This window comes from Grampus griseus (assembly GCF_964374135.1).
Source record: "Grampus griseus genome assembly, chromosome: 9".
In the NCBI taxonomy this organism is placed as follows: Eukaryota; Metazoa; Chordata; class Mammalia; order Artiodactyla; family Delphinidae; genus Grampus; species Grampus griseus.
The window spans coordinates 6,360,303-6,387,669 of NC_139003.1; the positions used below are offsets into that span (position 1 = coordinate 6,360,303).

Below are 27,367 nucleotides of genomic sequence, written 5' to 3' on the forward strand. Positions count from 1 at the left end.
TGGGGAGGGGCAGCGTGACAGGTGAGGATGGATCCAGTGTCTGTGGTTAGTGGGCCAGAGGTCACAGCTCACAGCTTCCCCATTGCTAACTCTTGATATTTTGTTTCTGGAAAAGTCACAACACATCAGAGATAATTTGCGATAGTCTAGAGAGCGTGAGTGTTTCTGTAGAACCGGGAGAAAGAAATAGTTCCGCAGGTGCCGCACCACCGAAGTCGCCTGATGAGCTCTCTAGGCTACTGAAGCCACCGTCATGGGTTGCATCCCTGATTAGGGAAGACTGGTTCACAAGGAGAAAATTCTACCGTTTTCATCAGGGGCCCTGGCACCACTGATATTTCGAGCCTGGTCGCTCTTTGTTATGTGGCTGTCCTGTGCATCGTAGGGTGTTTAGCAGAATCCCTGGCCTTTACTCACTCACTAGATGCCAGTAGCACCCACCCCGCTCCCGTTGTGACAAATAAAAATGTCTTCTGACATTGACAAGTCTTTCCTGAGGGGCAAAATTGCCCTCCTGTTGAGAACCATTGGTCTATATTTAAACCCTCATGATTTGTACCTGGAAATTATTATTATTGCTATTGGATGCTATTATACAATAGCATCCAAACTCCCTGACTCTCCGCTGGGGTCTCTCCCATCTGGCCTTCATGCTTTTGCAAGAATAAATCTGACCACGGGCCTTCCCCGCGTTGGTGGGATACTGTTGCCTATTGGATAACACTCATACTATTGAGTTGGCATTAAACACCCTTTCCAGCCCAGCCCTGACCTTCCTTTTGTTCTTGGAATATCCCTTTCCCTCTAATTTGCCATCACCTGGCCCCGTGCTCCAGCCATTCCCAACCAGGCCAGGCCCACGGGGCCTCCTGGGCTTGGTCCACATCGTTCCCTTGTCTGAAAGCTCTCTCTCACTCTCCTTGTTCACTCACCGAGCTCCTTCCTTCAAGGCTCAATGCCAAGGCCCCTCTTTCAACCCCTTTTCCATTCCCCCATGGCCTTCCTTCACTGCTCGTAACTCTCTGTTCACAGGTCTGTCTCTTCTTATCTGCTTCCTTGAGCTCAGGGACTGTGTCTTAATTTCTTCAAATATACAGAGACCAACACAGGGCCTGGCATACGGCAGGGGCTCGAGGTTTGTTTTCAGAGCGCATGAATGAACAGATCATGCGGACACAAGGGGCACAGAAGAGATGTTAGAACCCAGAGGTTAGAAAAGTCTTGACGGATTGCTGTGTGGCATTCTAAGGAAAAGACATGGTGAAGTTGCGACTAGATTACGCTTCTAGCTTTATTGAGATATAATTGACCTACAACAGCGGGTAAGTTTAAGGCATAGAATGTGTTGATCTGATACACTTACGTATTGCAGTATGACAACTGACCAGCTGTAGTGTCAGCTGATGCCCCCATCATGTCACATAATGACCATTTCTCTTTCCTGGTGAGAACATTTAAGATCTGCTCTCTTACCAACCTTCACGTATACAGCACGGTATCAGTAACCACCATGCTGTGCACTAGATGCCCAGAACTTTTTCATTTTCTAACTGGAGGTTTGTATTCTTTGACCAACATCTCCTCATTTCCCTCATGCCCCAGCCCCTGATAGCCACCATTCTACTCTATATTTCTACACGTTTGGCTTTTTTTTAAAGATTCTACATAAAAGTGGGATCACATAGTATCTGTCTTTCTCTGTCAGACTTATTTCACACAACATAATGCCCTCAAGGTCCACCCCTGTTGTCACGAGTGGCAGGATTTCCTCCTTTCTCATGGCTGAATAATATTCCAGTGTGTAAACATACACCGCATCTTCTGCATCCATTCATCTGTCAGTGGACCCCTAGGTTGTTTCCATTCCTTGGCTATTGTGAATAATGCTGCAGTGAACCTGGGAGTGCACATCCTGTTTTCATTTCCTTTGAAAATATACTCAGAAGTGGGATTGCTGGGTCATATGGGAGTTCTATTTTTAATTTTTTGAGGAAACTCCGTACTGTTCTCCATAGTGGCTGCACCAACTCACATCCCCGCCCACAGTGTAGGAGGGTTCCCTTCTCTCCACACCCTCCCTAACACTTCTTACCACTTGTCTGTTTTTTTGTTTTTGTTTGTTTTTGTTTTTTTTTTGCGGTACGCGGGCCTCTCAGTGTTGTGGCCTCTCCCGTTGCGGAGCAACAGGCTCCGGACGCGCAGGCTCAGCGGCCATGGCTCACGGGCCCAGCCGCTCCGCGGCATGCGGGATCTTCCCGGACCGGGGCACGAGCCCGTGTCCCCTGCGTCGGCAGGCGGACTCTCAACCACTGCGCCACCAGGGAAGCCCCCACTTGTCTTTTTGACGACGCCATTCTAAGAGGTGTGAGGTGATACCTCATTTTGCCTTTGATTTGCATTTCCCTGATGATTAGTGATGCTGAGCGCGTTTTCATGCACCTGTTGGCCACCTCTATGTCTTCTTTGGAAAAAATGCCTATTCAGTTTCTCTGCCCATTTTTCAGTCCGAGTGTTAATTTTGTTGTTGTTATTCAGTTGTATGAGTTCTTTTTTTAAAAGTTTATTTATTTATTTTTGGCTGCGTTGGGTCTTCGTTGCTGCACGTGGGCTTTCTCTAGTTGCGGCGAGCAGGGGCTACTCTTCGTTGTGGTGCACGGGCTTCTCATCGCAGTGGCTTCTCCTGTTGAGGAGCATGGGCTGTAAGCACGCAGGCTTCAGTAGTTGTGGGACGCGGGCTCAGTAGTTGTGGCTCACGGGCTTAGTTGCTCCGCAGCATGTGGGATCTTCCCGGACCAGGGCTCGAACCCATGTCCCTTGCATTGGCAGGTGGATTCTTAACCACTGCGCCACCAGGGAAGCCTGTATGAGTTCTTTATATATTTTGGATATTGACCCCTTCTCAGATATATGATTTGTAGATATTTTCTCCCATTCTGTAAGTTGCCTTTTCATTTGGTTGATTACTTCTTTTGCTGAGCAGAAACATTTTCCTTTGATGTAGTCCCTCAACCAGGTTACTATTAATATGGCCACATGGCCGGGGTCTGGGGTGGGCCCCTTGGGGCAAGGACAGCTGAGGATGGTGTGAGTCAGCTCGGGCTTCGAGGACGTGCAACCTGTGGGGTCTGCCAGGCTCCACACTAGGAAGGGCCCTGCCCGCAGTTTAATGCTCTACTACTGCTGTCTTGAAGTTCTTAACTTTTGCAAAAGGGGTCCCACATTTTCACTTTATGCTGGACTCTGCAATTCATGTTCCTGCTGCTGGCTTCATAAGGACAAGATTTAGACCTGCCTTTAGAAGGCCAAGGAAGGGCAGGTCACGGGGACAGGGCGGAGGGCAATCAGGCTAGCCCACTGAAGGTAGATGACCAGGGTTGATAAGATAAAGGGGCGAGGCTGAATGGCAGAGGGATCCAGGTCAGGGATCAGGAAAAGAAGCTCTGGGAAGACGGGTGACAGCAGCAAATATGTAACATCAATTGGGGCCAAAGTCTCAGGTGCCTGGTTCTGGGCGTAACCCTTGCCGACTCCTATTTCTTACTCTTAAGGATGCTGTCTAACCCCATTGTTCTCATACAACTCCCCGTTTGCTGGAGTGCTGGACAAAGCCTTATTTCCCTCAAAGCAGATGCCCACTTTCAATGTTACAGCCCCTGGGTCTGGAGGCAGGTTGGGGACTGATCGAAGGGAGCAGGATTGAAGAAGCTGCTCTGAGCCGGTTGATGTTTGCTGTAGAAGAAAGGCAGTGGCCACAGGAAGCCGCCGGGGCCAAATCAAAGGCATGACGAGGATGAACCTGGCCCAGGGAGCTGGGTTGTGTCCCCCTCAGAGCCAGGGCTGGCGAAGCCTGTCTCACTCTGTACCCTCAGGGCCCAGCTCCAACCCCACCCTGAGAGCTTGATACTCTGTTAATCTGAGCTGGAATATTACTCAGCCATGAAAAGGAACAAACCCACATTCCAGTCTGCAGCCTGCGGGAGCCCTTGACAGGCTCCTCGGCCACTGAAGTTGCGGCCGGGCATGTCTTCTCCGCTCCCTCTCCGCCTTCCTGCTGGAAGCTGTAGGATTTAGTAAACAGCAAGAAAAGGAAAACATCTATTATCATACATTATCCACATCAGTGGAGGCATGAATGAGGCCCAGGCCTGTAGCTCAGGTTTTTTATTTTTTTATTATTAATTTTTTATTGCAGTATAGTCGCTCTACAATGTTGTGTTAGTTTCTTGCTGTACAACAAATTGAATCAGTAATACGTATACATATATCCGCTCTCTTTTAGATTTCCTTCCCATTTAGGTCACCCCAGAGCACTGAGTAGAGTTCCCTCTACGCAATGTAGAGAACCTTCTGTGCTATACAGTAGGTTCTCGTTAGTTATCTGTTTCATACATAGTAGTGTATATGTGTCAATCCCAATCTCCCAATTCAACCCTCCCCCGCTTCTCCCCTTGGTAACCATAAGTTTGGTCTCTACATCTGTGACTCTTTCTCTAATTTGCAAGTAAGTTCATCTCTACCATTTTTCTAGGTTCCTCATACAAGCAATATTATACGGTATTTGTTTTTCTCTTTCTGACTTACTTCACTCTGTACGACAATGTCTAGGTCCATCCACATCTCTGCAAATGGCACTAGTTTGTTCCTTTTCATGGCTGAGTAATATTCCAGCTCAGATTAACAGAGAGAGTATCAAGCTCTCAGGGTGGGGTTGGAGTTGGGCCCTGAGGGTACAGAGTGAGACAGGCTTCGCCAGCCCTGGCTATGAGGGAGCCACAACCCAGCTCCCCGGGCCAGGCTCATCCTTGTCATCCCTTTGATTTGTTCCCCACTAGGACCCGGTAGAATCTTGTTTTACAGATTTTGAGGGTTAGGCTGGGCGTGCTTGTTAAAGGGAGGTGCAGGCAGGGGACCCAGAGGAGGTGACATTCAGGGGGTAAACTGAGGCCACCAGCCAGCTTGTCTCTTCAGTGAGGAGGGTCCCTTCCACATTAACGTGGGAGGTTCTGGGTTTCACTGAGGAGTGAACACCCCCCACCACGCCCACCACTCACGCAGGCCCAGGTGCCACTGTGCCAGGGGCGCTGTGCATGGCCTCGAGGAACCCTAGAGGTGGCCCTGCAAACAGGCATCATCCCTGAGGCTGCGCTGCTGGTCAGTGGCAGGACTGGGATTTGCACCTGGGTCTCTCTGGCCCCCAAACTTGCAGCCATCCCTGTTCCCTGCGACAGGGTGGTATTCAGTCCTGTAAGGGGCAGGTGAGCACCTCCCTTACAAGAGGCATCTGCTGAGCCCCCTTCATCTGTGTAGGTAGCCCTTCCGTGTCTCTTTCAGGAAAGGAACTTTTGTGTCTATGCCAGGATGGGTGTGTGGGAGAAAAAGGCCTACTGCTAGTAAGCAGATACCTTTGCTCACACCTACCTAAAAAAAATCTTCAGACAAATATTATACCTAGAGGATATCTTTCGCCACCTCAATGGCATTATAACTTAACCTAGAAGGTAGGGCATAAGCTGGAAATTTTTGCTTTTTCTGGTAAAGATTTTTGCACCTAAACAGGTGCTTAATCTCTGATTGTAAGCTATCGGAATCTGTCCAGGATAAACCCAGATTCCACGCACTGGAGGCTTCCTCTGACAGTTCTGGGTCCCGTCTGGAAGAGGAAGGGACCCTCTCCAGCGGGGGCTGCGTGGGGCACCGGAAGGACGGCTTGGTGGTGCCACACGTGACAAGGCTCCTCACGGGGGCAGGAGTGAGCTGGTCCCCGCCCCCCCGCCCCAGGGATGGCGCCGACTTCACGCATGAGCAGAGTGGCCTCTGCCCTGCGTGGGCGGTCAGGCCCGTTAGCAGGCTGCCTTCGCTTTGCACACAATCCAAGGCTTCTCTAGAACTGTAGGAGCCGACGAGCCGGTGTTTTTCGTAGGCTCCGAGACATGGGAGATCTGTGAGCACCCAGGGTAGAAAAGGCTTCTCAGCTGTGGGGCTCTGACACTTGCTCGAAGAAGCAAGGTCTGGGCTCTTCTACCTCAAAGCGGGGAAAAAAGAACTGAAAACAAATATGGAACTCTAGTTAATGATATGTGTGCTGAAGTATTTAAGGGGACGGGTACAGATGTCTGCAACTTCCCTTAAAATGCATAAAAGACAAAATGCAAAAAGGAATGGAGAGGTGGACGGGTATGTGACAAAGCAAACATAGCAAAATATTAATCGTAGAGTCTGAGTCATGGGTACATGTAAATTTTCCCCCCAACTTTTCTGTGTGTTTGAAAATTTTCCTAGTAAGATGCCAGGGGGAAAGGCAGAGGCTCCCTTGGTGGTGTTTAGGAGTGGGCAGCTGCCCAGCGATGTTGTCTGTATTGCTGAGGGAGCAGTTGGTACAGCCAGTAAAAATGCCAGAGAGGTAGGCAAGGGCCGGACGTGCAGGGAATGTGGACTTTATCTCGGAGACCATGAGAAGCCAATAAAATGTTTGAAACGGGGAAAACAGACATGTTTTTGCATTTTCACCTCTCACTGCGCAAGTCACACCCCCAGACTGAATTTTCCGAACGGCTGGTTACTTGATTTGAAATGCAAATCATCTGGAATGGAGTTAGGAGACGATTCTGCATTAGTCAAAGCATTACTTCCCTCGGTTTTCTTTCTCACTCGTGGGTATGGGGGCAAAGTCCCAGGCTCTTTCAGGAACACGTACAGATTGGAAAACTCAGAGTCTGCAGGCATAGAGCAGTTAATTCTAGTGTTATCTTTCAGACCTACCAGTCCTTGGGGGTAAACAACATGAAGAAAAAAATATAAAACTCTAGTATAGATTGAGCAACCGAGGAGCTCATTCAGTGAAATGATTAACAAAAAGCCCAGGATCAGGAGTCAGACTCTCTGGATTCAACTCTCCGTGATGACATTTCCTAGCGGTGTGACCTTCGGCAAGCTACTTGACTTCTCTGAGCCTTAGTTTCCTGTTTGTAAAATGAGGATCACACTAGTCAGTGCCTCACAAGGGTTGCTGTGAGGATTATAATAAATGAGGCAAAGGCATTCAATCACCGTAAAATACTTGGTTTAGTGCCTGGCGTGCAGCCAGTGCTGAAGAAATGTTCAGCAAATAATTATTGCTCACTGGTCTACTTCCCCACATGCAGTTTATCTGTACTCATGGCTTATGCCATTCCACCAATGTCTTTAAAATGGTTATTAAGCGCCTATCTTTAGTTTCTACTATTTGGAGTTTCAGACCTATAGCTCCCTTATCATGGGAATGCCCCTTCCTTGCACCCTCCAGCTGGGCATCTGACAGTCCTGCCAGACCTGGACTTCTTGGCCTCCCAGCCCCTCCAGCATACCAGCCAGTTCTATGCCCAAGCAGCTCCTTCATCTATTGCCTGCTCTCCACTCCTCCTGGTATTGATGCCGAGAACTTGGCCTCTGTGCACCGGGGCTGAATCGAATCTTGGAGACAGAGTTCTGGGTGAAGTAGAAAACGATAGCTTTATTGTTCTGCCAGGCAAAGGGGAACACAGAGGGTTCCTGCCCCTCAAAACTGTGTGTCCCAACCCAGGAGGATTTGGTGAGGAGTTTTATAACAATGGTTCAAGGATGGGGTTGTTGATAGGGTTAGGGTGTGTGCAGTGCCTGCACTCCTTTAATCTGGTCTCAGGTAATCTCTTTTTTATTTATTTTATTTTATTTTTTTGCGGTACATGGGCCTCTCACTGTTGTGGCCTCTCCCGCCGCGGAGCACAGGCTCCGGACGCGCAGGCTCAGCGGCCATGGCTCACGGGGCCAGCCGCTCCGCGGCATGTGGGATCTTCCCGGACCGGGGCACGAACCCGTGTCCCCTGCATCGGCAGGCGGACTCTCAACCACTGCGCCACCAGGGAAGCCCCCTCAGGTAATCTCTTGATGAGCTTCTCTGGTTCCTTTAATCTGGCATGTTCCTAGAACAAGCTGAGACTTGTAGGACAGAGCCACCTGACAAGAGCTGTGGCCCTTGGTAGGACGCTGCCATGCCAAACTGGGGTCTGGCACAGAGGAAGCCAGGGGACCAAATACTTTGATCACCTTCGCCTGCCAGGGCCACCTATAGGCTGAAGCCAACCCGCGCTATGGCACAAGGGAGCCTCCAAATGTGGCCCATGGAGGCCAGGCTGCCAGGCGAGCAGGGTGGAGAGGACACCTGGAGGGGCAAGAAGAACGTCAGCATTCTTAGGAATCCTGGTTTCTTGTCCACTGACCAGGTCTAGGTCTGTGACTCTGAGCACGGAGGAAGGAAAGTGTTCACATCCGTAAGAACATCACCTCCTTTCTTCCGGTTTCATCTTTTTCAACCAGAAAAGTCATACTGGCAACCAAGGCAGTCCAGACCCACTCCTGGGCCGGGCACGGCAAAGTCACTGGGCCACGAGAGACACCCGATATCCACTCTCTCCTGGCTGTTCTCAGCTTATGCCACGGAGGCCTTTCCATGGAGAGCCACGGTTCTCTTCTGAAACCACCGGAAAGCTGGGATAGTTTCTGTCACTCATAGTGGTCAGGAGTGAGGATATCTTGTGCAAACTCAAGAGTAAACTTTAAATATCTCTCACTTATTTTTTATTTTTATTTTTTTTGCGGTATGCGGGCCTCTCACTGCTGTGGCCTCTCCCGTTGCGGAGCAAAGGCTCCGGACGCGCAGGCTCAGCAGCCATGGCTCACGGGCCCAGCCGCCCCGCGGCATGTGGGATCCTCCCAGACCGGGGCACGAACCCGTGTCCCCTGCATTGACAGGCGGACTCTCAACCATTGCGCCACCAGGGAAGCCCAGAAGTCTCTAATTTTAATGCATTTAAATGTATCAGTCTTTTCTTATGGCTGGAGCTTTTGGTGTCTGTTTAAGAAATCCTTCTTGTCTATTGTGCTGAAGGTGACCAGATTGTGCTGGAGGCTTGGAGCTGTGCTTCAGGGCATCTTCTTTGGGCCCTGGGTCACACTGCTTCCGCTGTGGGGCAGGCAGGTTCTTCTGGGACCCCAGGCTTGGCCGGGTAGGGGAGGGAGAGGCCACTTCCGGGGTCCTTCTACCATGGAGCCCAAGTTTCCAAGAAGAGATTTTCCGTGGACCGTGTCCCCACCATTCTTGTGAGGGTGGAAGGTCTTCCCAGTGGATGGGCAGGCCTGTGTCCCAGTGGGCCAGGACCGAGCTACCACCTGTATGGACACTCAGGCAGGGTGGGCTGTAACAGGGGCTGACTCCAGCTCAGAACTGGGATATCTGGTTCCTGAACTGTGGGTCCCTGGAGCAGATGAGGTGGGACAGGGAGAAAACTGGAGGTGGTGGAGCAGTAGGAAACCTCCCATCTGCCCTCTAATTCTGGATTCGAGGGCATGTAATGGCACGATTCTAACCAACTGCCTCAAGCAGAACAGGTGGCAGGTTTATGCCTGTTGGGGGACGGGGAAGATGTCCTGCCTCCTTGGCCCTCACTCCTCAAGGTCACCTGGGTTAGGCAAGGATGTCGCACTGTTCACAGTTCCCTTCCCAGGACCCACAGTGCCTGCCACATGGGAGGCATTAGTAGATATTTGTTCAGTAATACATTGACAATTTTCAAAGAATTGTGTAAAAAAATTAATTTTCTGGTTTCTCCTGAAGAACACTTTTTGTAGCCACTAGGTGGCGGAGTTAATTACATCAAGCTGGCTTGTGCGGGGGTGGGGGGGTGGGGGGAGGGGTGGAATTCAGATAGGGAAGCAGGCATTTGAATTTAAATTCAATCTTGTTTTAATTCTGTTTTGGAGCCTGTTAATTACTAAGTTTAAAAAACATATTGTCCTAAGAAATATTTGCAGGATAAATCTGAGATAAAGACCGTGGTGGATGACTTTCTTTCTCAAGCTAAAGATGGTATGAATTTCTCTTCTACATTGTTTCCAAATTCAGTCATTTTAGGGCTTTGACTAGATGTAAATTCTTTCCATTCTTTATTCAGTTAAATGAATGTCAACTCAGTTTGCCCTTTTGCTCAGAAGTGATCTTTTACTGTCAGAATGTGGCAACCTCCTTTGTTTATTGCATCTGGCAGATTTGAGTCTCTGGGACTGACCCCTTCCCAAGTCCCCCCCCCCCCCCAGAGCTCTTCCTCAGCTTCCATCCCCGTTGATTACCCTCCCTCATTCCGAACAGCTTCAGAGAGTCCTGGATCTTCGGTTTTCTCTTCTGTAGGAAATCAGGTATCTTGCCAGCCCTGCCTTTTGTTTAAAAAAATTTTTTCAAAAGCAATTTGTTTATTTGAAAATACAGGGCTTCCCTGGTGGTGCAGTGGTTAAGAATCTGCCTGCCAATGCAGGGGACATGGGTTCGAGCCCTGGTCTGGGAGGATCCCACATGCCACGGAGCAACTAAGCCCGTGCGCCACAACTACTGAGCCTGTGACACAACTACTGAAGCCCACACTCCTAGAGCCTGTGCTCTGCAACAAGAGAAGCCACTGCAATGAGAAGCCCTCGCACCACAACAAAGAGTAGCCCCTGCTCACCGCAACTAGAGAAAATCCATGCACAGCAACAAAGACCCAACGCAACCAAAACAAAACAAAACAGAACAAAACAACAACAACAGCAACAACAACAAAAAATATATATATAAAGTACAGCTACAATCACAGGCTTGCATCAAAGAGGCTCTTATTTTGAGGGGGAAAATGAATGTACACATCTGGAAATGACTTGGAGGTGTTGAGATAGGGATGGACAAATAATCCTAAATTTATCTCCGTATCATTATGAGTTATTATGATAGTAAAACTGTCCTTTGTTTTTCTGTGTACAGGTCTGTGAGTTTTAATACATGTATAGATTCTTGTAACCAGTACCATGATCAGGATAAAGAACAGACCATCACCCCCCAGACTCCCTTGTGCCAGCTCTGTTTTTAGTCACACTAAAATGTTGCTGTACAATATTGTGCTTATATTTAATGATTTAAAAAAGCGTGGTGCCACTTTCTCTGGCCATCACAGTTTCTGATGAGAAACCACAGTCATTGGATTACCCTTCTCTATAGGTAATGGGTCATTTTTGTTTGGCTATTTTCAAGGCTTTGTCTTTAGTTTTTAGCAGTTTGATTATGATATATCTAGGCTTGTACTTCTTTGAGCTGGTTCTGTTAAGGGTTCATTGAGCTTCTTGAGTCTGTCTGTTTGTGTCTTTCAGCAAATTTGGGAAGTCTTCAACCATATTTTTTCACACACAAACAAAAGTAATTGTTTCAGATACCATTTGTTTGCCTCTCCAGATGTCCTTTCCATATTTCTCTGTGCCCCAGAGGGGTGTCGTATACGGATCATATCATTGCCCAATGTCCCATGACTTCCTGTTAGGTTTGGCGAATAGGGAAAACTAGCAAGAGGTAGAAATGGGTAGTTTGGGTATTTATTCCTCAGGATGCCTCGCTGCAGAATCATCTCAGGCTGGCTGTGTTTCTCTGGGAAGGTGAGAGCTCAAATCAAGCACCATCTCCATCAGGTTTCTCTGTCTCTGGCTGAAACACAGTAATTGCTCCCCTTCCTCGTTTTTTGGGTTTAGATGATGATACGCTGCCCTCCACCTTGGTTAGCAATCCTGGTATGACAAAATTCATACCAGGGAGTGGGGATCAGAGTCTCTCTTCCTTTCATCCTTCATTCCCAGGCATTTGGGCCTACAGTCCCAGGACCAGCCTCAAAGAGAGTCTGTTTTCAAGGCCGGCAACTCTAGACCCAGACTGGCTGTTGGGAGTGGAACGAGCTTTGTAGGTTTGCTGTTGCCTCATTCTCCTCTGCCTCCCTCCAGCCAAGAGAAATACCCTAAGCAAGAAACTGGGAGCAACAGCACGAGAGTTTATTATCATCATTGCTCAAGAAGGGACATGAAGCAGGCAGGATGGTGAAGGTGAGCAGGAAATGGACCAGAGCAGCTCTGATGGTTGGTGGTGCAGGGCAGTGGCTGTGGCCATGGGGGAAGGATAACTGGGGTCAGAGGAGAGCCTCTCTTCCCGGCCTGGTTCTTCTTCCACAAGGCAGATGCTGGGACACCCAGTCCAGGTGGAGCTCGAGACATGAGTCCTCTGGAGAAGCAGGGCTAATTTCACTCACTCCCAGCAGTTTCTTCCAAGGGAGGGTCTCTTTTCTAAGGGAAAAGGAGGGGGTGGGACAGCCCATGGGGGAGAGAAAGTGTAAATCCTCTGTACCAGGGCAGCTTAGTTCTGGAGCCAATCAGATCCACCGTCAGCCTCATGGTACCTGATGCAAAGAGCCCCAAGGTCCCACCATGTACATGGACTTCCCTAGCTTCCTAGGGTCTCTTTTTCAGATTTTATTTTTTTGATGTGGACCAATTTTTTTAAAGTCTTTATTGAATTTGTTACAATATTGCTTCTGTTTTATGTTTTAGTGTTTTGGCCGCGAGCCATGTGGGATCTTAGCTCCCTGACCAGGGATTGAACCAGCAGCACCCCCTGCATTGGAAGGTGAAGTCTTAACCGCTGGATTGCCAGGGAAGTCCCTCACTAGGGTCTTTGGACTGGGTGTTACTTGGTCAGGGACAGGGGGTCTCTGGGCTGGGCCACTACTGGGGTGGAAAGACAGGAATGATGCCCCTTGACACTCACTGTAATGACACTTTTCTCCTCCCCAAACCATCCGCTCTCCATTCCTGTCTCCCCTGGACAGCACTGCTGCCCCAAACACACAGACACAAGCTTTAGGCACTCACCTCCTTAGATCGGTATTTTCTCCAGCAGCACAGACACAGGGGGACCAGAGACGCTAGAAGCAGCAGAGCCCAGACCCCCAACAGCATGGCATTGATGCTTATGAACAGGGCCTGGGGACAGAGGACCGAAGCTATAGGCACCCAGAGAGACTGTTGCCATTTGTGGTCTGTCTTCACGCTGATCATGGCACAGGGTCACTCTCCACCCCATTCATCCCATCCCCAAGTCAGTAGCTTCCGGGGTGGGGGGGAGGCTGAAGAAGGAGCCCGGGGTGGGGGTCAGTGGGTGTAGCATGCAGAGAGCGGCCAGTAACCCCTGTCACCGGGTCTCAGCGTCCTCATCTGAGCAGCGATGGGCTTGGGCTGTGGTCTGGTTCCCTGACAAGCCCAAGACTTGAACATGCATTTAACACCTTCGCAGCTCTTCACGTATTTGCAGTATTAGCTCCTTTATTATGAGTTCAGTGTTTGTATTTCCCACAGATCTGTACCTCCCACAACCATAGGAACCGCTTCTGTTTCGTTCGCTGCCACGCTGTGGTGACGGGAGACATGCTCAGGGCAGAACAGGTCACGCCCTTCTTGGTGGACGGCCTCACTCTCCTCCACTGTCTGACCCTCCCTGCCCACCGCCTGCTGCCTTCCCCGGCCCGGCTACCTTCAGCGTGTTCACATAGGAGGTGCACAGCTGCAGCCTTCCCTCGTCTGCACTCGGAGAGCTGGGGGCCCCGGTGGGCCTCCAGGAAGGGGAGACATCACAGATACCATTAAAGAGAAAATGGTGGTACTCATGGAAACTTCTAGCCCCAATGATGATGGCGGCTGTGGCCGTGGAGAAAGCTGCCAGGGCGAGCAGGGTCCTCAGCAGGGCCTGGTGAGGGCAGTGTGCAGAGACAGACCTTGGAGACTCAGTCTCTCTGGAGCCCAGCCCGGGACGAAGAGCGGGAAGTCTAGTGGAGGGGGCGTGGGATGGGTGGCAGGCTGGGGGTGGCCTCCAGCTTCCGGGGCTGGTGTCAACCCCTCCCCGAACTCACCCAGTAGGTGCCACCTCGTTTCTCATAAATGAAGGCGACAGCTCCAGCCAGCACAGCCTGGGGAGGGATTGAAGCAGCAGGGGTAGCCCGGGGCAGCCGAGCCCCACCCCCAGCAGCCTGCTTCTTTTTCCTTCCTCAAGTCCCACAGGCAAAACCAACCGTCCTGCTGGCCTTTCCCCACAGCACCTCACGTGGACCCGAGGTTTTGAGCTGAGCTCTGTTGTCTTCAGTGGTGAGGGTATTGAAGGCCGAATCAAACGCCCGAGGCTGCAGGACCCTCTATTTTAGGGACATCAAAACTGCTCATAGTCAAGCCGGGTGTAAGCCCCCCTTCCCTTCTCCAAAACCCTCTCTTTTTAAGCAACACCAGGTGCTTTATGAAAGCTCCAGGGCGGTGGGGTGGAAGGTCCGGGGTGTTGGAGGAGCTCTCAGTACAGGATTAGCGTCCGCTGCCTCGGGGTGAGGGCAGGCGCTCGTTCCAACAGCGCTCAGCCTCCCACCCAGCGGGTCTTCCAGGACAGGAAGTCTGGCTGATGCCAAGGGAAAGATGGATCTGAATCCTGTCTGGCAGTTCTGTAGCTAATCTCAGTGTTTTCGGCCGTGGGGTGGATGACGATCATTACTTTGGGCTCCTCTCTTAATCGATATGTGTGTTTTGCTCTTGTTCTGTGAGGGTGGGCAGGACAGAGGGCGCCTCCTTCCTGCTATGATCCACCCACCCATCTCCTGCCGCAGATGGCACACGTCCATCTGCTGACATAGCTGCCGTTGTCCGGTGAGCCCCCCTGGACTTCCCCTGTGTGCAGGGCCTGCAGAGGGCAATGGGAAACCACCGGGGGGGGGGGTACATCTCCCTTGTACACACGCTCCAGCACGTTCCGCCTCCCTCCATCTCAGTGCAAGTGCCTGGAGATGAGTCCTGTCCTAGATCCTTAGCTGATCTGCTGCTGAAGGTGGGAGAAGAGGTGGGAGAAGCCCGGTGCAGGGACCCGGGAGAGCTGACCAGTGACCGTGGCTCTCCCAGCCCTTAGCTCAGCTGGTTTCCCGTCTGTAGAAGCCTGGTGTCAGCCTAGAGATCTGGGAGTCTTTTCAGCTGCAAACAGTCTACATTCTGATGGGGTCGATGGTGGTGGTCTCTCACCTCTGATAGGGGGTCCCTCTGCCCACGGTCCTCCCGCCCCACTCACCACAGCCCCTGTCCAGATGGGGGCTCCCGATCCAAGCAGCGTGGTGTAGTAGGAGATGAAGAGGAATCCCCCCAGGACCCCACTGAACACCCCCAGCACGATCTGCACCGCCTGAAAGATGAAAAACCCAAGAACCCGGAGCCCGGGTCCCAGGCCCAGTCTGCGTCTAAGCCTCAGGGGAGTTTTGAGGACTTTCCACTCCATGGACTAAAGGTTAGAACCCTATGAAAGGGGAAGAGAGAGAGAAGAGAGGAAGAGAGGGGGCACGAGAAGGGAGAGGACAGGAGGGGAGAGAAGGCGAGGGGAGGGGAGAGCTAGCCCACGCTGGGCCGTGAGAGGATGAACTCCGGGTTCCACCAGCTGGGACTTTAAATGGTCAGGGGCTCCTCTGCACCCTTCAGCCCACAGCCCACCCTACCTACAGCTTTCACTGAGAGGCCAGTAAGTGAAGGAAAGGCCGGAACTTGATCTCTAGGAAGAGCATAAGCATCCCACTCAGAGAGAGGCTGGCTGGGAGAGCGTGCAGCCAGAGGAGGGGGCTTACCCTTCCCAGTCTGGGGAGCCTGGGCGCCCGTCCTCGCCCTACTCACCCAGGAGGCCACCAGCAGCCGGCGGTGGCCCAGGGCCCGGGAGGCGGCGTGCGGCGAGGGCACGTGGGGCTGCAGCAGGGGACACCTACTCAGCAGCAGCTTGGCCAGAGCCGACTCCTGGTGGATGTCCACCTTGATGCAGGTGGGCTGGGGAGCCCCAGAGGCCACGTCCCCACCATCTGCCATCTTCAAGCTGGTGGACACCCGCCTGGGAGGGAGGAAGGGGGCGTCAGGGGGAAGAGTTGGCAGGAGGTTTGCACAGATTCCATGGGAGCTGGCGAGGCCCCCGGTCACAGTGCAGCATCTGGGACCTGCCTTGAGGGGTGTCATGTGAGGGATCCCTGCGTCTGCTGAGGCTGTGGCCACCGCCCAGCCCACTGGAGCTGCCCTCTTCACCCTAGACCTGCTGTGTCTCCCCATCCTCCACCCACGGCCTCAGGGTCTGGACCAAGCAGTGCCCTGGAGCCCTCACCTCTCTCCTTTCTGCTCCCAGCCCGCTTGTGTGATCACGGCCCTCACCCTGGCTTTCCCCCCTGCCTCTCCCCCTCCAGAGCCCTCAGGCTGCCGGACAGAAGAGAGTCCTGGCTGCCTGTTGAACTACTGTTGAGGTATCTGCTTCCCAGCTGAGCCCGGGGACCCACCCCCCGCCCCTACATATCTCCCTTTCCATCAATGGCTACTCAGCCCCACGCTGCCTGTTCAAACTGCGCCCCCCAACCCTCTGCATGAAGCTGTGGGTGCAGATGGAGGCCCAAGGCCAGAATGACTTGACTTCAAACGGGGACGAGGCTGTACCTGGCCTCCACTCCTGCCGCCTTCCTGGATGCATGTCCTCTACACGGTGGTCGGTCCTTCCCTCCCCAGCAAGTTCTGGGGGGTCTTTGAGGGGGCAGGATGTGGACTCCTCTGGGGAGGGGCCCTGTGAGAAGGGTCTCTGGGAAAAGGCCGCCTGGGCTGAGGGTCTGCCTCACCTGCTCTCCTCAGGGACCGGCAGTCACGGTCGAGGGTGATAGGAGGGCTGGGGACGGCTGAGTGGGGGCTGAGAACCAGGCAGAAAGGAGAGGGGTTTGGTGGAGCTCCAGAAAGGGAAGGATGAGGCAACTTCTCAGCACACAGCTGGAGCAAAGGGCCCCTCCAGGGTTTTCTAGCTGCCAGGGGAGATCACTTGGCTCCGACGCTCTGGAGAGCACAGAGGAGACTGCAGAGCTGACCAGCCCTGGAAAATCCCCCATCCCCACCAGGGCAGGGGTTTTCTGAACAAGGACTTGCCTGTGCTGTGTGCACCGCAGCGTGTGTACTGCGTAGGGATGAACACGCCAGCGTGTGCGTGTCTGTGCGCTCTGCCTTCTCCCGCCAGCCTGATTATCTACTCAAGACCAACCCCCCGCCCCCAGAGGGGCCCCTTTGGGCCAGCTCTTTTCTGGGAAGTCAAGACGCTGAAGGTCAAACCCTCATCACTCCACCCCTTCCTTCTGCTCTCTCCCACCCACTGCCGGGTGCCTCAGCTCTGGGCAGCTCTGCTCCACTCGGCCGCTGGTTCCCAGAGGACAGCAGGTGAGCAGGGCCCTCAGGTGAGCAGTCCAGGTGACCCGTCCCAGGAGACTCTCAGTGCAGGACCCTCTCTCTTTCTCTCGAGGAGTCTCCAAGACCAGTCCCCAAAACCCCCATCCTGTCTCACAGGATGCCATTCTCCCCCTATTCCTGGTCCCTGTAGGACCTCCTTGGGAGGGAGGGATACACTAGATAGAGGACGTGACACTAGGAAAATGGCTAGGGAGGTCGGGGGGCCCGTGCCTGGCCGCGTCGGCTGGACTCTCCCTCCCCAGTGCCTCGTATCTTTATTCTGAGGGTGGGGTGACTGAGGCTCGGGTGGTTTCCTGGTGAGAGGTCCTTCAATAGCCAAGGCAGAAGGCGGAGGGCCCAGGGTGTAGCTGGGATCCTGGCCCTCTCTCCCCAGCTTCAGGGGCACAGGGAGGAGCTGGGCAGAGAAGAGTGTCCAAGGCAGCAGGGAAGAGCCCCACACCCTGGGGTTAGGGTGGCGTGAAAGGGGATCTGCATGGGGCTGGCCTGGCTCAGAGGAAGAGCAGGATCTAGGTTGAGCTGGGGATTGGAGCTGGGGGTGAGGCGAGAGGGGGAAGCAGTGGTATCCGGAGGGCTCAGAGGGAGCCGGAGCCCAAGGCACATTCTGGACTCTGAAATACGGTGCTGATTGCTGGGTCCCAAGGAAGATCTGGCCAGAATCCCGGCTGGGCTTCCTTGTGTGTCTGCGAACAGGTCTGAACCTCCTTGCACGTCTGCAGAATCGTCAAACACCCGTCCTTTATACTGCACGGAGGCCAGGTAGGTGAGGAGTGAAACTGCTCTGTAAAGTTCATACGATACAAACGGGAAGGCCTTAAACTTATTGCTCTTGCTGGTGTCTTTAGAATTGTTATTAATAATGTTATGATTTAAACAGTGATAAGTAGGATGTCCATGAGAATTACCTGGAGAGGATTTCCTTTGGAGCTAGGCAAGTTGATTCTAAAGTGCCTAAGGAGAAGTAATCTAGCAAAAGTGGCCATGAGGGGCTTCCCTGGTGGCGCAGTGGTTGAGAGTCCGCCTGCCGATGCAGGGGACACGGGTTCGCGCCCCGGTCCAGGAAGATCCCACATGCCGTGGAGCGGCTGGGCCCGTGAGCCATGGCCGCTGAGCCTGCGCGTCCGGAGCCTGTGCTCCGCAACGGGAGAGGCCACAACAGTGAGAGGCCCGCGTACTGCAAAAACCAAAACAAACGAACAAACCAAAACAAAACAAAAACAACAACAACAAAAAAAGTGGCCATGAAAGAAAAAAGTAACGTGGGGGGGCAGGTCATGAAAGAGCTCAACTAAATATTAAACTCTGTACTCATTATTAAAATTACAGTAATGTTGCATGACTCATCAGATCCACCAATGGGCAGAATATAAAGACTAAAATAGGCTTGGATTCCTACGGGAATTTTATTTTTGCTCAGGGGAGCATTTTAAATCAGTGGAAGAAAGATGATATATTCCGTAAACAGAATATACTCTTTAGAAGTTAACCATCTGAAGAGGACAAACCAAAACCAACTTGGACCCATTTTTTCCAACTTACAAGGTAAATTCCAGACGGCTCAACATTTAAATGTGAAAACTGAAAACATAAAAGCACTTAGAAGAAAACATGGATGAATTATTATTTTATAATCTTGACATGGGAAAGTCCCTTTTAAGTACAATATAAAACCCAGAAATCATAAAAAATGACTGAAACCTTTGATTATATAAAAATACAAATGAAGTCAAAACTAAATCACAAATTGAAAGCACTATCTGTAACTCGCGTCGCCGATGGTAATTTTTCAAATACACGAAGAACTCCTATAAAGACCAAAACAAAACAGTAACGCGAGGAGTTCATAGGATATGAAAGGAAAGCTCGCAAAAGAAGAGGAAAAAGGCTCTTAAACGTATGAAAGATGACCAGCCTCACTCATAATAAGAGAACTGATACTGGAGTAGTCACAGAAAGCAGACTGGTGGTTGCTTGGGGCCAAGGGTTGGAGGGGTTCCCGGGGAAGGGACCTTAGGGGACTTTTTGCAACATAGAAATGTTCTGTGTCTTCACGGTAGTTACGGTTGCACATATGTACACATTTGTTAAAAGTCACTGAGATACACAATTAAAAGGGGGCATTTTATTGACTAAAAAGGATTAAAATCTACAACGGAATGTCATTTTTCCAAGAGACGTTTGAAAAGATTAGCAAGTTTGCTGACACCTGCTGCTGGTCTCGGGGAGGAGCAGTGCACACTCTTGGAATTGCCCTTGCACGAGAATTGCATGGAATTAGCTCCATGGAGGGAAATACCTTTTAAAATTACAAATACACATTCCCATTGACCTGCTGATTCCACATTGCTTGTAAGAAAAAAAATAAAGGTCTATAAATAGGGGACTGCTTAAAACAATTATGATGCATTCGTACAATGGAATACTATGCAGCCATAAAAACGAGTGAGGACGCATTTTATGGACTGATGTAGGATTATTATTACTATTATTTTTTTGCGGTACACGGGCCTCTCACCGCTGCGGCCTCTCCCGTTGCGGAGCACAGGCTCTGGACGTGCAGGCTCAGCGGCCATGGCTCACGGGCCCAGCCGCTCCACGGCATGTGGGATCTTCCCGGACCGGGGCACGAACCCGTGTCCCCTGCATCGGCAGGCGGACTCTCAACCACTGTGCCACCAGGGAAGCCCGATGTAGGATTATTTTTAAAAGATGGTTCTGTGAAGAAATCATTGTGCAGAAACTGTGTGTGCTATCCTGCCATTTGTGGGAAAAGAGGGAGAGAAAGAATATTTTTACATGTTTTTATATGTAAAAAAGTCATTGTAGGATATATTAGAAAATGATACTATTTTTCCACCTGGAAGACAACTAGCTGGCTAGGAGAGAAAGAGAGGAGAGTGGGTTTTAGCAGTATACCCTTTTTTATCTTTTGTTTTTTTTTTAACCATATGAAAGTGTTACGTATACATATGTACACTATGTTGCTGAAATAATTCAGATTCCTTTCTTTGTCAGTCCCAAGACCCAGACAAACTGTATCTGACCATTTTGGGAAGAGGTCCAAGAGTCTATATGGTGAAAACTCTAGAGCTGATTCAGATTTGCATCCCAGATTAAGGTCACTGTGACAGCGACTTCCCTGGTGGTCCAGTGGTTAAGACTCTGTGCTTCCAAGGCAGGGGCCGTGGGTTTGATTCCTGGTTGGGGAACTAAGATCCCACATGCCGTGACTTGGCTTGACTCAAAGACTGTTTTCTCTCCCTGCACTCATGCAGTGTATTCCTTTTTCCCTTACTTAGATCTCAAACCTCACTTCTGTGCATCTCCCCAGCAGGCAGGATGACCCAAAACATGCTGGCTGTGAATGGAGTCGATGTGGTCTCTCCGCTGTCCCAGCCCACTCACATCGACATCCACATCCATCAGGAATCTGCTTTGGCACAACTGCTAAAAGCTGGGAGCTCCCTGATGGAGCGCCTGTCCCACCATCCTGCCAAGGCCAGCATAAGCTACGGACAGCTGGCAGTAGGGGTAAGGGCGGGATGGAGAGGTGGATTAGCAAGGTGACACAGAGGAGGGTAACGCTCCTTCTTCAGTACGATGCGGAAAAGGAAAGTGGGTCGAATCCCCATGAAAACTCACTATTCGTATCCCATCTTGTTTGGGAAAAGAACGTTTGGGAAGTTTCGCCACAGAGATTTAGATGGAAAGGAATAGTGGATCCCTTCTTTGGTGCAACGTGAGCAGTCCCAGCCGGAGCTGGGGGGGGTGGGTGGGCGGAAGGGTCCCTGGAGGCTGTTCATTCAGGTTGATTGAACCCACGTGGACAGAGGGCCTGTGATGCAAAGCAATATGATGGGCACTTTGGGGGAAAAACTTCAGAGAGAATATCTAGGTAATAACCTGAAGGTGCCCAGCGTCCATCAGAAGGGATCAGGCAACTACACTAATGCCTAAAATTAAAGGTAGCTCAGGTGACATCCTTGGGAGGCAGGATGGCGTCCTGCAGGGGTAAGCATCTGAGCCAGACCTTGAATGGAGAAGCAGCGTGTTTAGACAGGTAGAGGTGGAAGATGGAAGAAAAGGAATTTCGAGTTAAAAGAATGGCAAGAACGAGGGCAAAGAGGCCAGAAAGCATAGGACAAGTTCTGTCAGGGTACAGAGAATGGGACTCATGGCTGATTAGACTGGAAATACAGACCAGGGCCATATTGCTGAGAGCCTTGAGTGACAAGGTGAGGAGTCTGCTGTCCTGAATCAGCTTCGATAGTGGGAAGACTGTGGAGGGATTCTGAGCAGGTGCCTGAACTTCAGGCAGCCTCACAGCCAGGAGGTGTCCAGGTAAGAAGCATGGCGAGTCTGCACCTGCAACGTCGCAGCAGAAATGAGGAGGAAAGAGAGGAGTCCAAATCCTTTGAGGATGGGGTTGCCATGACTTGGGAGTGAGTGGATGTGGAGTACAAGGGAGGAGAGGAGTCCGGGAAGATGCTGAGGTTTGGAGTGAAGGAGACCGGAAAATTGGAGCCCTGGAAGTCAGCGAGGCAGACACTGAGCGTGTGCGTAGGGTCTGGAATTTGGACGCAATGAATCTGAGAAGCTGGCAGGACGTGTAGGTGGTGACGTCCAAGAGGCTGTGATAGTTGGATCCTCCAGGAAGCAGACGCTGAGTGGGAGTTGGGTGTGCGAAAGGTTTATTGGGGTGTAACATCCATGCAATGAAAAGGGCAGGAGCAGGGCTGGGCAGGGGGAGACATCAGATCATGAGGCAGGGCTGACGAGGTCTGGGCCCGCCCAGTGGGGAGCTCGGGAGCAAAGACTGCCCATCACAGGAGTTCCGTGTTAGCTGAAAATGGCCCTTGAACCACTGCCTTGCTTAATCATTGGCTGGTTAGCCACCCCGAAAGACTGTACCCTCAGTTTGAAAGATGAAGGGACCTTGAAGGCGCTGACCACTGTAGGCTGTCAGCTGACCACTCTCCTTTCCTGAAGGAGGCCATCATGGCCCATCATGGATGACGGGCTTCCCAAGGGAAAATGAGGAGGAAAAAAAGGAGGAATCATCAGGTGGGATGACAAATTGTGGTATTCAGGGAAAATGGGATTTAGAAAAGAATGAAGGATAAAAGGCTGGCAAGTCAGAGAGATGAGGGAGAACCAGGACGGGCTGCTTCACGGACATTAAGGGAACAGAATTTCCAGAATCGGAGCTGCGGAGAAGTCAGGGCAGAGGAAGAGGAGAGGAAAGCCACCTAGGTGGGAGCTGGGGGGCTGCTCCTGGAGCAGGTGACTCACGGGAAGGGGTGTGGCTTTCCGCATCTCTTGCAGGTGACCCAGATATTGCTGGGGGCTATGAGCTGTGCTCTTGGAGGGCTTCTCTGCTTGGGGCCCTGGATTCAGCTGCGTGCCTCAGGCTGTGCCTTTTGGGCAGGGTTTGTGGTGAGTAAGAAAGGGGTTGTGAGCTCTGAGGGAGGCAAGTGTTTATGGACAAGGAGAAAGAAAGTTCCTTTTGGACCTGGGTCAGGGATTTGGGGAAGAGGCCACAGACCCAGAGTCCAGATGCTCTCTGTTATGAGGAGGCTGCCTTAGGGGGTGGGCAAAAACCTTCCACCCTCTGTTTTTCTCTTTAAGGCAAGGCTGGGAATAGCGGGGCAGTTGTAGGTGGAGTCCTGTCCATCTGCTAGGTTTCTTTGCCTGTTCCTTGGATCCTGCTTCAAATTGGCTGTTCTGGGGCCTGTTGGGAGAAGTTTGATGGGAGATCATTTCAGGACAGCCAACTGGAGGACTTTTCTGGTGTCTTCTCTTCCTAGGCCATTGCAGCAGGAGTTGGGGCCATTGTCCATGAGAAACACTGCGGCAAACTTTCAGTGAGTCTGGGCATCCTCTGTGCCGCACCTTGTCCTCTTCCCCCTCCTATGTCTCTGTTTTCCTGCCCTATTTTTCTGTCTTCTCCCCTTTGGTTTCAAATATCCTAAGGTCTTTCCTGGAGGGGTAGGGAGGGTTTCCTCAGCCAGGAAGCTGGGGAAGAGGAGACCGGTTTCAGGCCGGGACCCCACGGCTCTGCTACCCATAGCGGGAGTCTGCAGCCTGAACCTCTCTCTCCTAGGGCTTCATATCAAGTCTGCTCACCCTGGCTGTCATTGCCACGGCCGTGGCCGCCATTGTCTTCTGTGTGAATAGTTTAACCTGGGAACTTGTCTTCTATGACATCAGCTCCGTGTGTGATTCCTTAATCCCTGACACCTCCACCTTTGGGTACGAAGAGACTAGACGAAGCGATTCCTATTCATCGTGGAGGGAGGAGCGCTGCAGAAGCTACATGCAAATGCTGACGGTGAGAAAGGAGAGTCAGTCTTCCAGGACGCGTCACAGCTGTGCATTGGGGAATTGGGGCACCTGAGGGCAGAGATGTAGGCTCTCTGAGCTTCGACCTCATCCGAGGTCTTTGGTTCAGGAGGTTTTAACTTAATCTGAAGCCATTGTTCAGATCCTCATGGCATGAAAATTCCCTGAATCAAAGGGGATGAGGACAAAGAGGAGACATTGAAGCGAGCATTTCATGAACCACCCTTCCGTCTTTCCTGGTGTGTGGCTGTTATCAGTTGTCTATTGCTGCATAACATACCACCCCAAAATGTACTGGCTTAACACTGCAATTTACTATTACTTCTGCCATTCTGTGGGTTGACTACGCTCACATGGGCAGTCCTCACTTGCATTTTCTCATGCAGCTGCAGTCAGGTGTCAGTTGAGGGTGAAGTCATCTAAGAGCTTGACTGGGCTGGACCACTAAGATGACACACTCACACAGCAGGGAGCTCAGCTGGGGCTATCAGCCAGGGAGCCTACAACGGCTTCTCCATGTGGCTTGGGCTTCTCGTAGCCCAGCAACCAGGTTCCAACAGGGAGCATCCCACTGTGAGCATTTCAAGAGGTAGGAAATGGGAGCTGCCAGGCCAAATAAGGGCCACCCCATACTTGACCTAGTGTCACTTCTACTGTATTTTGTTGATCAAAGCACTACCAGGCCCTTCCAGATTCTAGGGGGTGGAACAGTGGATCCCACCTCTTCACAGGGGGGAGGTAAGGTCACATTGCAGGCAAGCAGATGGGGTGGAGTCAGTGGCTGCCCCCATAGTTGGAAGATGCAATCTGCTTTGGTGGGAAGTAGTTAGTTGGCCAGGGTCTGATCCCTCCTGGGGTAGCAAGAGGATAGTAACAGCAGAAGCAGAGGAGCAGACCCCTGACTGTAACTGTTTTCTTCTTTTATCTTCAGGATTTGTTCCTAGGAATCCGTGGTCTGCTCCTGGCCGTCTGTGTCCTGCAGGTCATTGTATCCTTGGCTTCCCTGGGCATGGGTCTCCGACGCTTCTGTGGCCAGAGCTCCCGGGCCCTGGTGAGCTGTTAGGGAGGCACTAGGGAAGGAGCAGATCTGGTTGGTGGAGCTCTAGGGATGGGAAGGACAACGGGGCAGGAACACTGCTGAGCAGGGGTCACGCCCCCCCTCACTCAGCCCTCTTCCCGTGCTTTGCTCTGCCCTTCACTGTCTGGGGAGCATGACCCCATCACTGTGTCCTGGGTTGAATTCCGCCTTCTGCCTCTGCACCCTTCTTTGCTCTCATTTCCCCACGTTCCCCTCTTTCCCACGTCCTAGGTCTTGTCTAGCTCCCCTTCCTCCATCACCTTTTTCTTTCCTCCTTCTTTCATTTGTCTGATTTCCAGTTCTATGGAGCTAACTCTACTCCAAACTTTTCCTCACAAGAATTGATTTTCCTCCTGTTTTTTTTTTTTTTCAGGATGAAGAAGAGTCAGAGAAGAAGCTGTGGGGGGAGAATTCAGTGCCTCCCTCTCCCCACAAGAAGAAGAGCACAGCTGTTGTCCTGTGAGCAGCCAAAGACCCTGCCTGGACCCTGCATGTCCCCCCAGAGTAGCCCAGGGCCCCTCACTGCCCCGTCCCTCACACTCGCTTCCTTAGGCTGCCCCTCCTCTCGCCAACACCCTCACCCGCTATTCCCACTCCAGGGTCCTCAGTTCAGTGAACAGATATTGTCACATTTTTCCCAATGCTGATTAAACAGAAACAACCACAAAAAATTATTTTGTGCAGAAAGGATGTAGTCTCCCTTTGTTGATACGCACGGTGCGTTGGTACACGTGGAATTAAATGAGAGTTATGGAACATATGGAAACAAGGTCCCAATAAGACTTAATTTACATTCTGCTCTATATCCCAAGTGCAAAAACTCCTTTTCATGGTTTCCTTCTGTTCAGTGTAAAGTGCAAATAACTCTTACATACTTAGAATCTTTTTACCTGCTAAGGTTTTCTTGAAGCATCTATAACTGATCAGTGGGCTTTACAGAACCATGTGAGACATGAAGCAAGATCATTTCCTCCCTCCCTCCCTTTCTTCCTTCCCTTCATCTTCCTCCCCCTCTGTCTCTTTCCTTCCTTCTTCCTTCCTCCCTCCCTCCTTTCCTTTCTTTTTTCTCTTTCTCCCCCATCTCTCTCTTTCTCTCTTGTTTTTTGCAGTAATTACTGTTGGTTCTCTCGCTATACACACACACACACACACACACCCCTGTTATTCTTCAATTTCATTGTAAATGATACGATTGATTAGTTTTTCACTTTTAAAATTTTCTATGTACAATGTAAGTATATAGACGTAAGCACTTCTGCTACGGACCCAGGTTCATTTGTCCGATGTGCAGAAAGCCAAATGCTGAGATGCTGAGGTTTGCAGCAGAGAAAGTGTTTGTTCACGAGGCAGCCAAGCGAGGAGACAGGAGAACACATCCCATATCTGCCTCCCTGAAGGTGAGAGGCTTGAGATATTTATGGGATAGAGAAGCAGGGTGGTCTTAGGCATGGAGAAAGGTGATTGGAAGTAGGGAAAACGTGAGGTAGCTGGTATTCCATGCCAGCATATCTGAGCTACATGCTTCTTCAGGGGATACATGTCCAAAAATGGAGGTACTTAGCATGATCTGAGGGTGGAGTTTTCACCCCTCTGATGTCAAAAGGTCACTCACTGGACCCCTGGGCAGGCCCAGTTTTAGGGTCGTTGGTCCCAACCAGTCTTAGCCAGCTTAAACTGGACAGGAGCCGACTCCAAGCCTTGGAAAACAACTTAAGCCCCCGTTACTATAGTGACCCATTCCTCAGAGGTGTTCTCTATAGGGGGCCACTAAGGAGTCAAAAAATGATTAAGACAAGCTTAGTCAGTGAGCGCAGGTTACAAGGGAGGGGTTTTTAACAAGCGGCTCCCTTCCCTGCAGTTCTGTAGGATGAGCTCAAGAATTTCTGTTAGTCACCAGTTTCTGTTAGCCTTATGGTGCATGATTTCATCTCCGAAGGGTAAAAAAGCGGCCATGGTCTGTAGAATTAAGACGTCATGGGGATTCTGGCATTTTCAGTTCCAACATAGTGAGCAGACTTGCATTTCCATTGCGGTTTTATGAAATCTCCGACAGGTAGGTGTTATTACTAGTTAGAAGACCCACAGCAGAACTGGCTGGGAGCCCCGCCTTTACCCCCTGCACAATCCTGCCCGACGATGTGGTGTCGGCAGAGGCAGAGCTGCTGGTACGGGTGAGGCATAGCCCCACCATTGGAGGTAAGGGTGGTGGGCTTATAGATAGAGATTTGTAAGCAAGCTTGTGTAATAAAGGTCAAAGGGATGAGGTGGTATTATGTTCAGACTATTGGACAGTGCTTGGCAAATTACACCCTGAGGGGCAAGTCTGGTCTGCCACCTACTTCTGTAAATGAAGTTTTGTTGAAACACAGCCACACTTCTTGGTTTACACATTGTCTATGCAACAAGGGCAGAGTTGAGTGGTCTCAGTAGAGACTAAATGGCCCACAAAACTTAAAATAGAGTTTGCCGTCCCCTGGTGCGGGAGACCCCAGTGGAGGAAGTAGCTAGTCCTACTGGGTGATTGACAGGAGCCGGGGAGCCTGTGCTCTTGCTTCCCCAAATGTGAATCTGGCATGGGCAACAGGGAGAAGGCTTTGCCCCACCCTAGACTGGCTGAGTCAGGATTTGCATTTTCTCAAGATTGGCAGGTGCTTCGTGCCCCCATCACCTTTAGAGAAGCACGGAGATAATCACATCTAGGTGTCTTGTTCAGATATAGAACAAGCCCCTTTGAATTTGATGTCTTTCATTCTTTTGATGCATTTGTTAACCTTAGCATTTTAAAAAGGAATTTTCGTGAGAAGAAACAACAGCAGGGCAGACGCAAAG

General features: G+C 51.1%; 2 protein-coding genes across 6 annotated transcripts; one reads left to right on the top strand and one right to left on the bottom strand.

The window, feature by feature from the left end:
- Window positions 1-11,892: 11,892 nt before the first annotated feature.
- TMEM176A (transmembrane protein 176A) lies at window positions 11,893-16,460 on the bottom strand. Its single transcript, XM_082662402.1, has 7 exons — window positions 16,333-16,460; window positions 15,538-15,745; window positions 14,948-15,058; window positions 13,761-13,817; window positions 13,385-13,597; window positions 12,727-12,837; window positions 11,893-12,141 (listed from the first exon to the last, which is right to left on the bottom strand). Exons 2-7 carry the CDS (start codon window positions 15,721-15,723, stop codon window positions 12,100-12,102), a joined length of 720 nt encoding a protein of 239 aa, XP_082518528.1. The 5' UTR covers window positions 15,724-15,745; window positions 16,333-16,460; the 3' UTR covers window positions 11,893-12,099.
- Window positions 16,461-17,038: 578 nt separating this feature from the next.
- On the top strand, window positions 17,039-25,195 carry TMEM176B (transmembrane protein 176B). Of its 5 annotated transcripts, none has more exons than XM_082662452.1 (8): window positions 17,039-17,091; window positions 17,838-17,877; window positions 20,450-20,649; window positions 22,444-22,554; window positions 22,926-22,982; window positions 23,222-23,449; window positions 24,392-24,511; window positions 24,912-25,195. In XM_082662452.1, the coding sequence occupies exons 3-8, from the start codon at window positions 20,458-20,460 to the stop codon at window positions 24,999-25,001; spliced, it is 798 nt and encodes a 265-aa protein (XP_082518578.1). In that variant the 5' UTR covers window positions 17,039-17,091; window positions 17,838-17,877; window positions 20,450-20,457; the 3' UTR covers window positions 25,002-25,195. The 5 variants fall into 5 exon arrangements, with proteins under 5 accessions (XP_082518578.1, XP_082518580.1, XP_082518577.1 ...); XM_082662454.1 differs by having other exon boundaries at window positions 17,047-17,091; window positions 17,762-17,877; XM_082662451.1 differs by having other exon boundaries at window positions 17,059-17,091; window positions 17,812-17,877.
- The last annotated feature ends 2,172 nt before the right edge of the window (window positions 25,196-27,367 follow it).

Coding starts and splice junctions, on each gene's coding strand:
- TMEM176A (XM_082662402.1), bottom strand. CDS start 15,723: ATGGCAGATGGTGGGGACGTGGCCTCTGGGGCTCCCCAGCCCACCTGC. Junction 15,059..15,537: donor GGCTGCTGGTGGCCTCCTGG/GTGAGTAGGGCG, acceptor TTCATCTTTCAG/GCGGTGCAGATCGTGCTGGG. Junction 12,142..12,726: donor GAAAATACCGATCTAAGGAG/GTGAGTGCCTAA, acceptor CTTTTCCCTTAG/AAAAGAGACCCTCCCTTGGA.
- TMEM176B (XM_082662452.1), top strand. CDS start 20,458: ATGACCCAAAACATGCTGGCTGTGAATGGAGTCGATGTGGTCTCTCCG. Junction 20,650..22,443: donor ACGGACAGCTGGCAGTAGGG/GTAAGGGCGGGA, acceptor CATCTCTTGCAG/GTGACCCAGATATTGCTGGG. Junction 23,450..24,391: donor GCTACATGCAAATGCTGACG/GTGAGAAAGGAG, acceptor TTTTATCTTCAG/GATTTGTTCCTAGGAATCCG.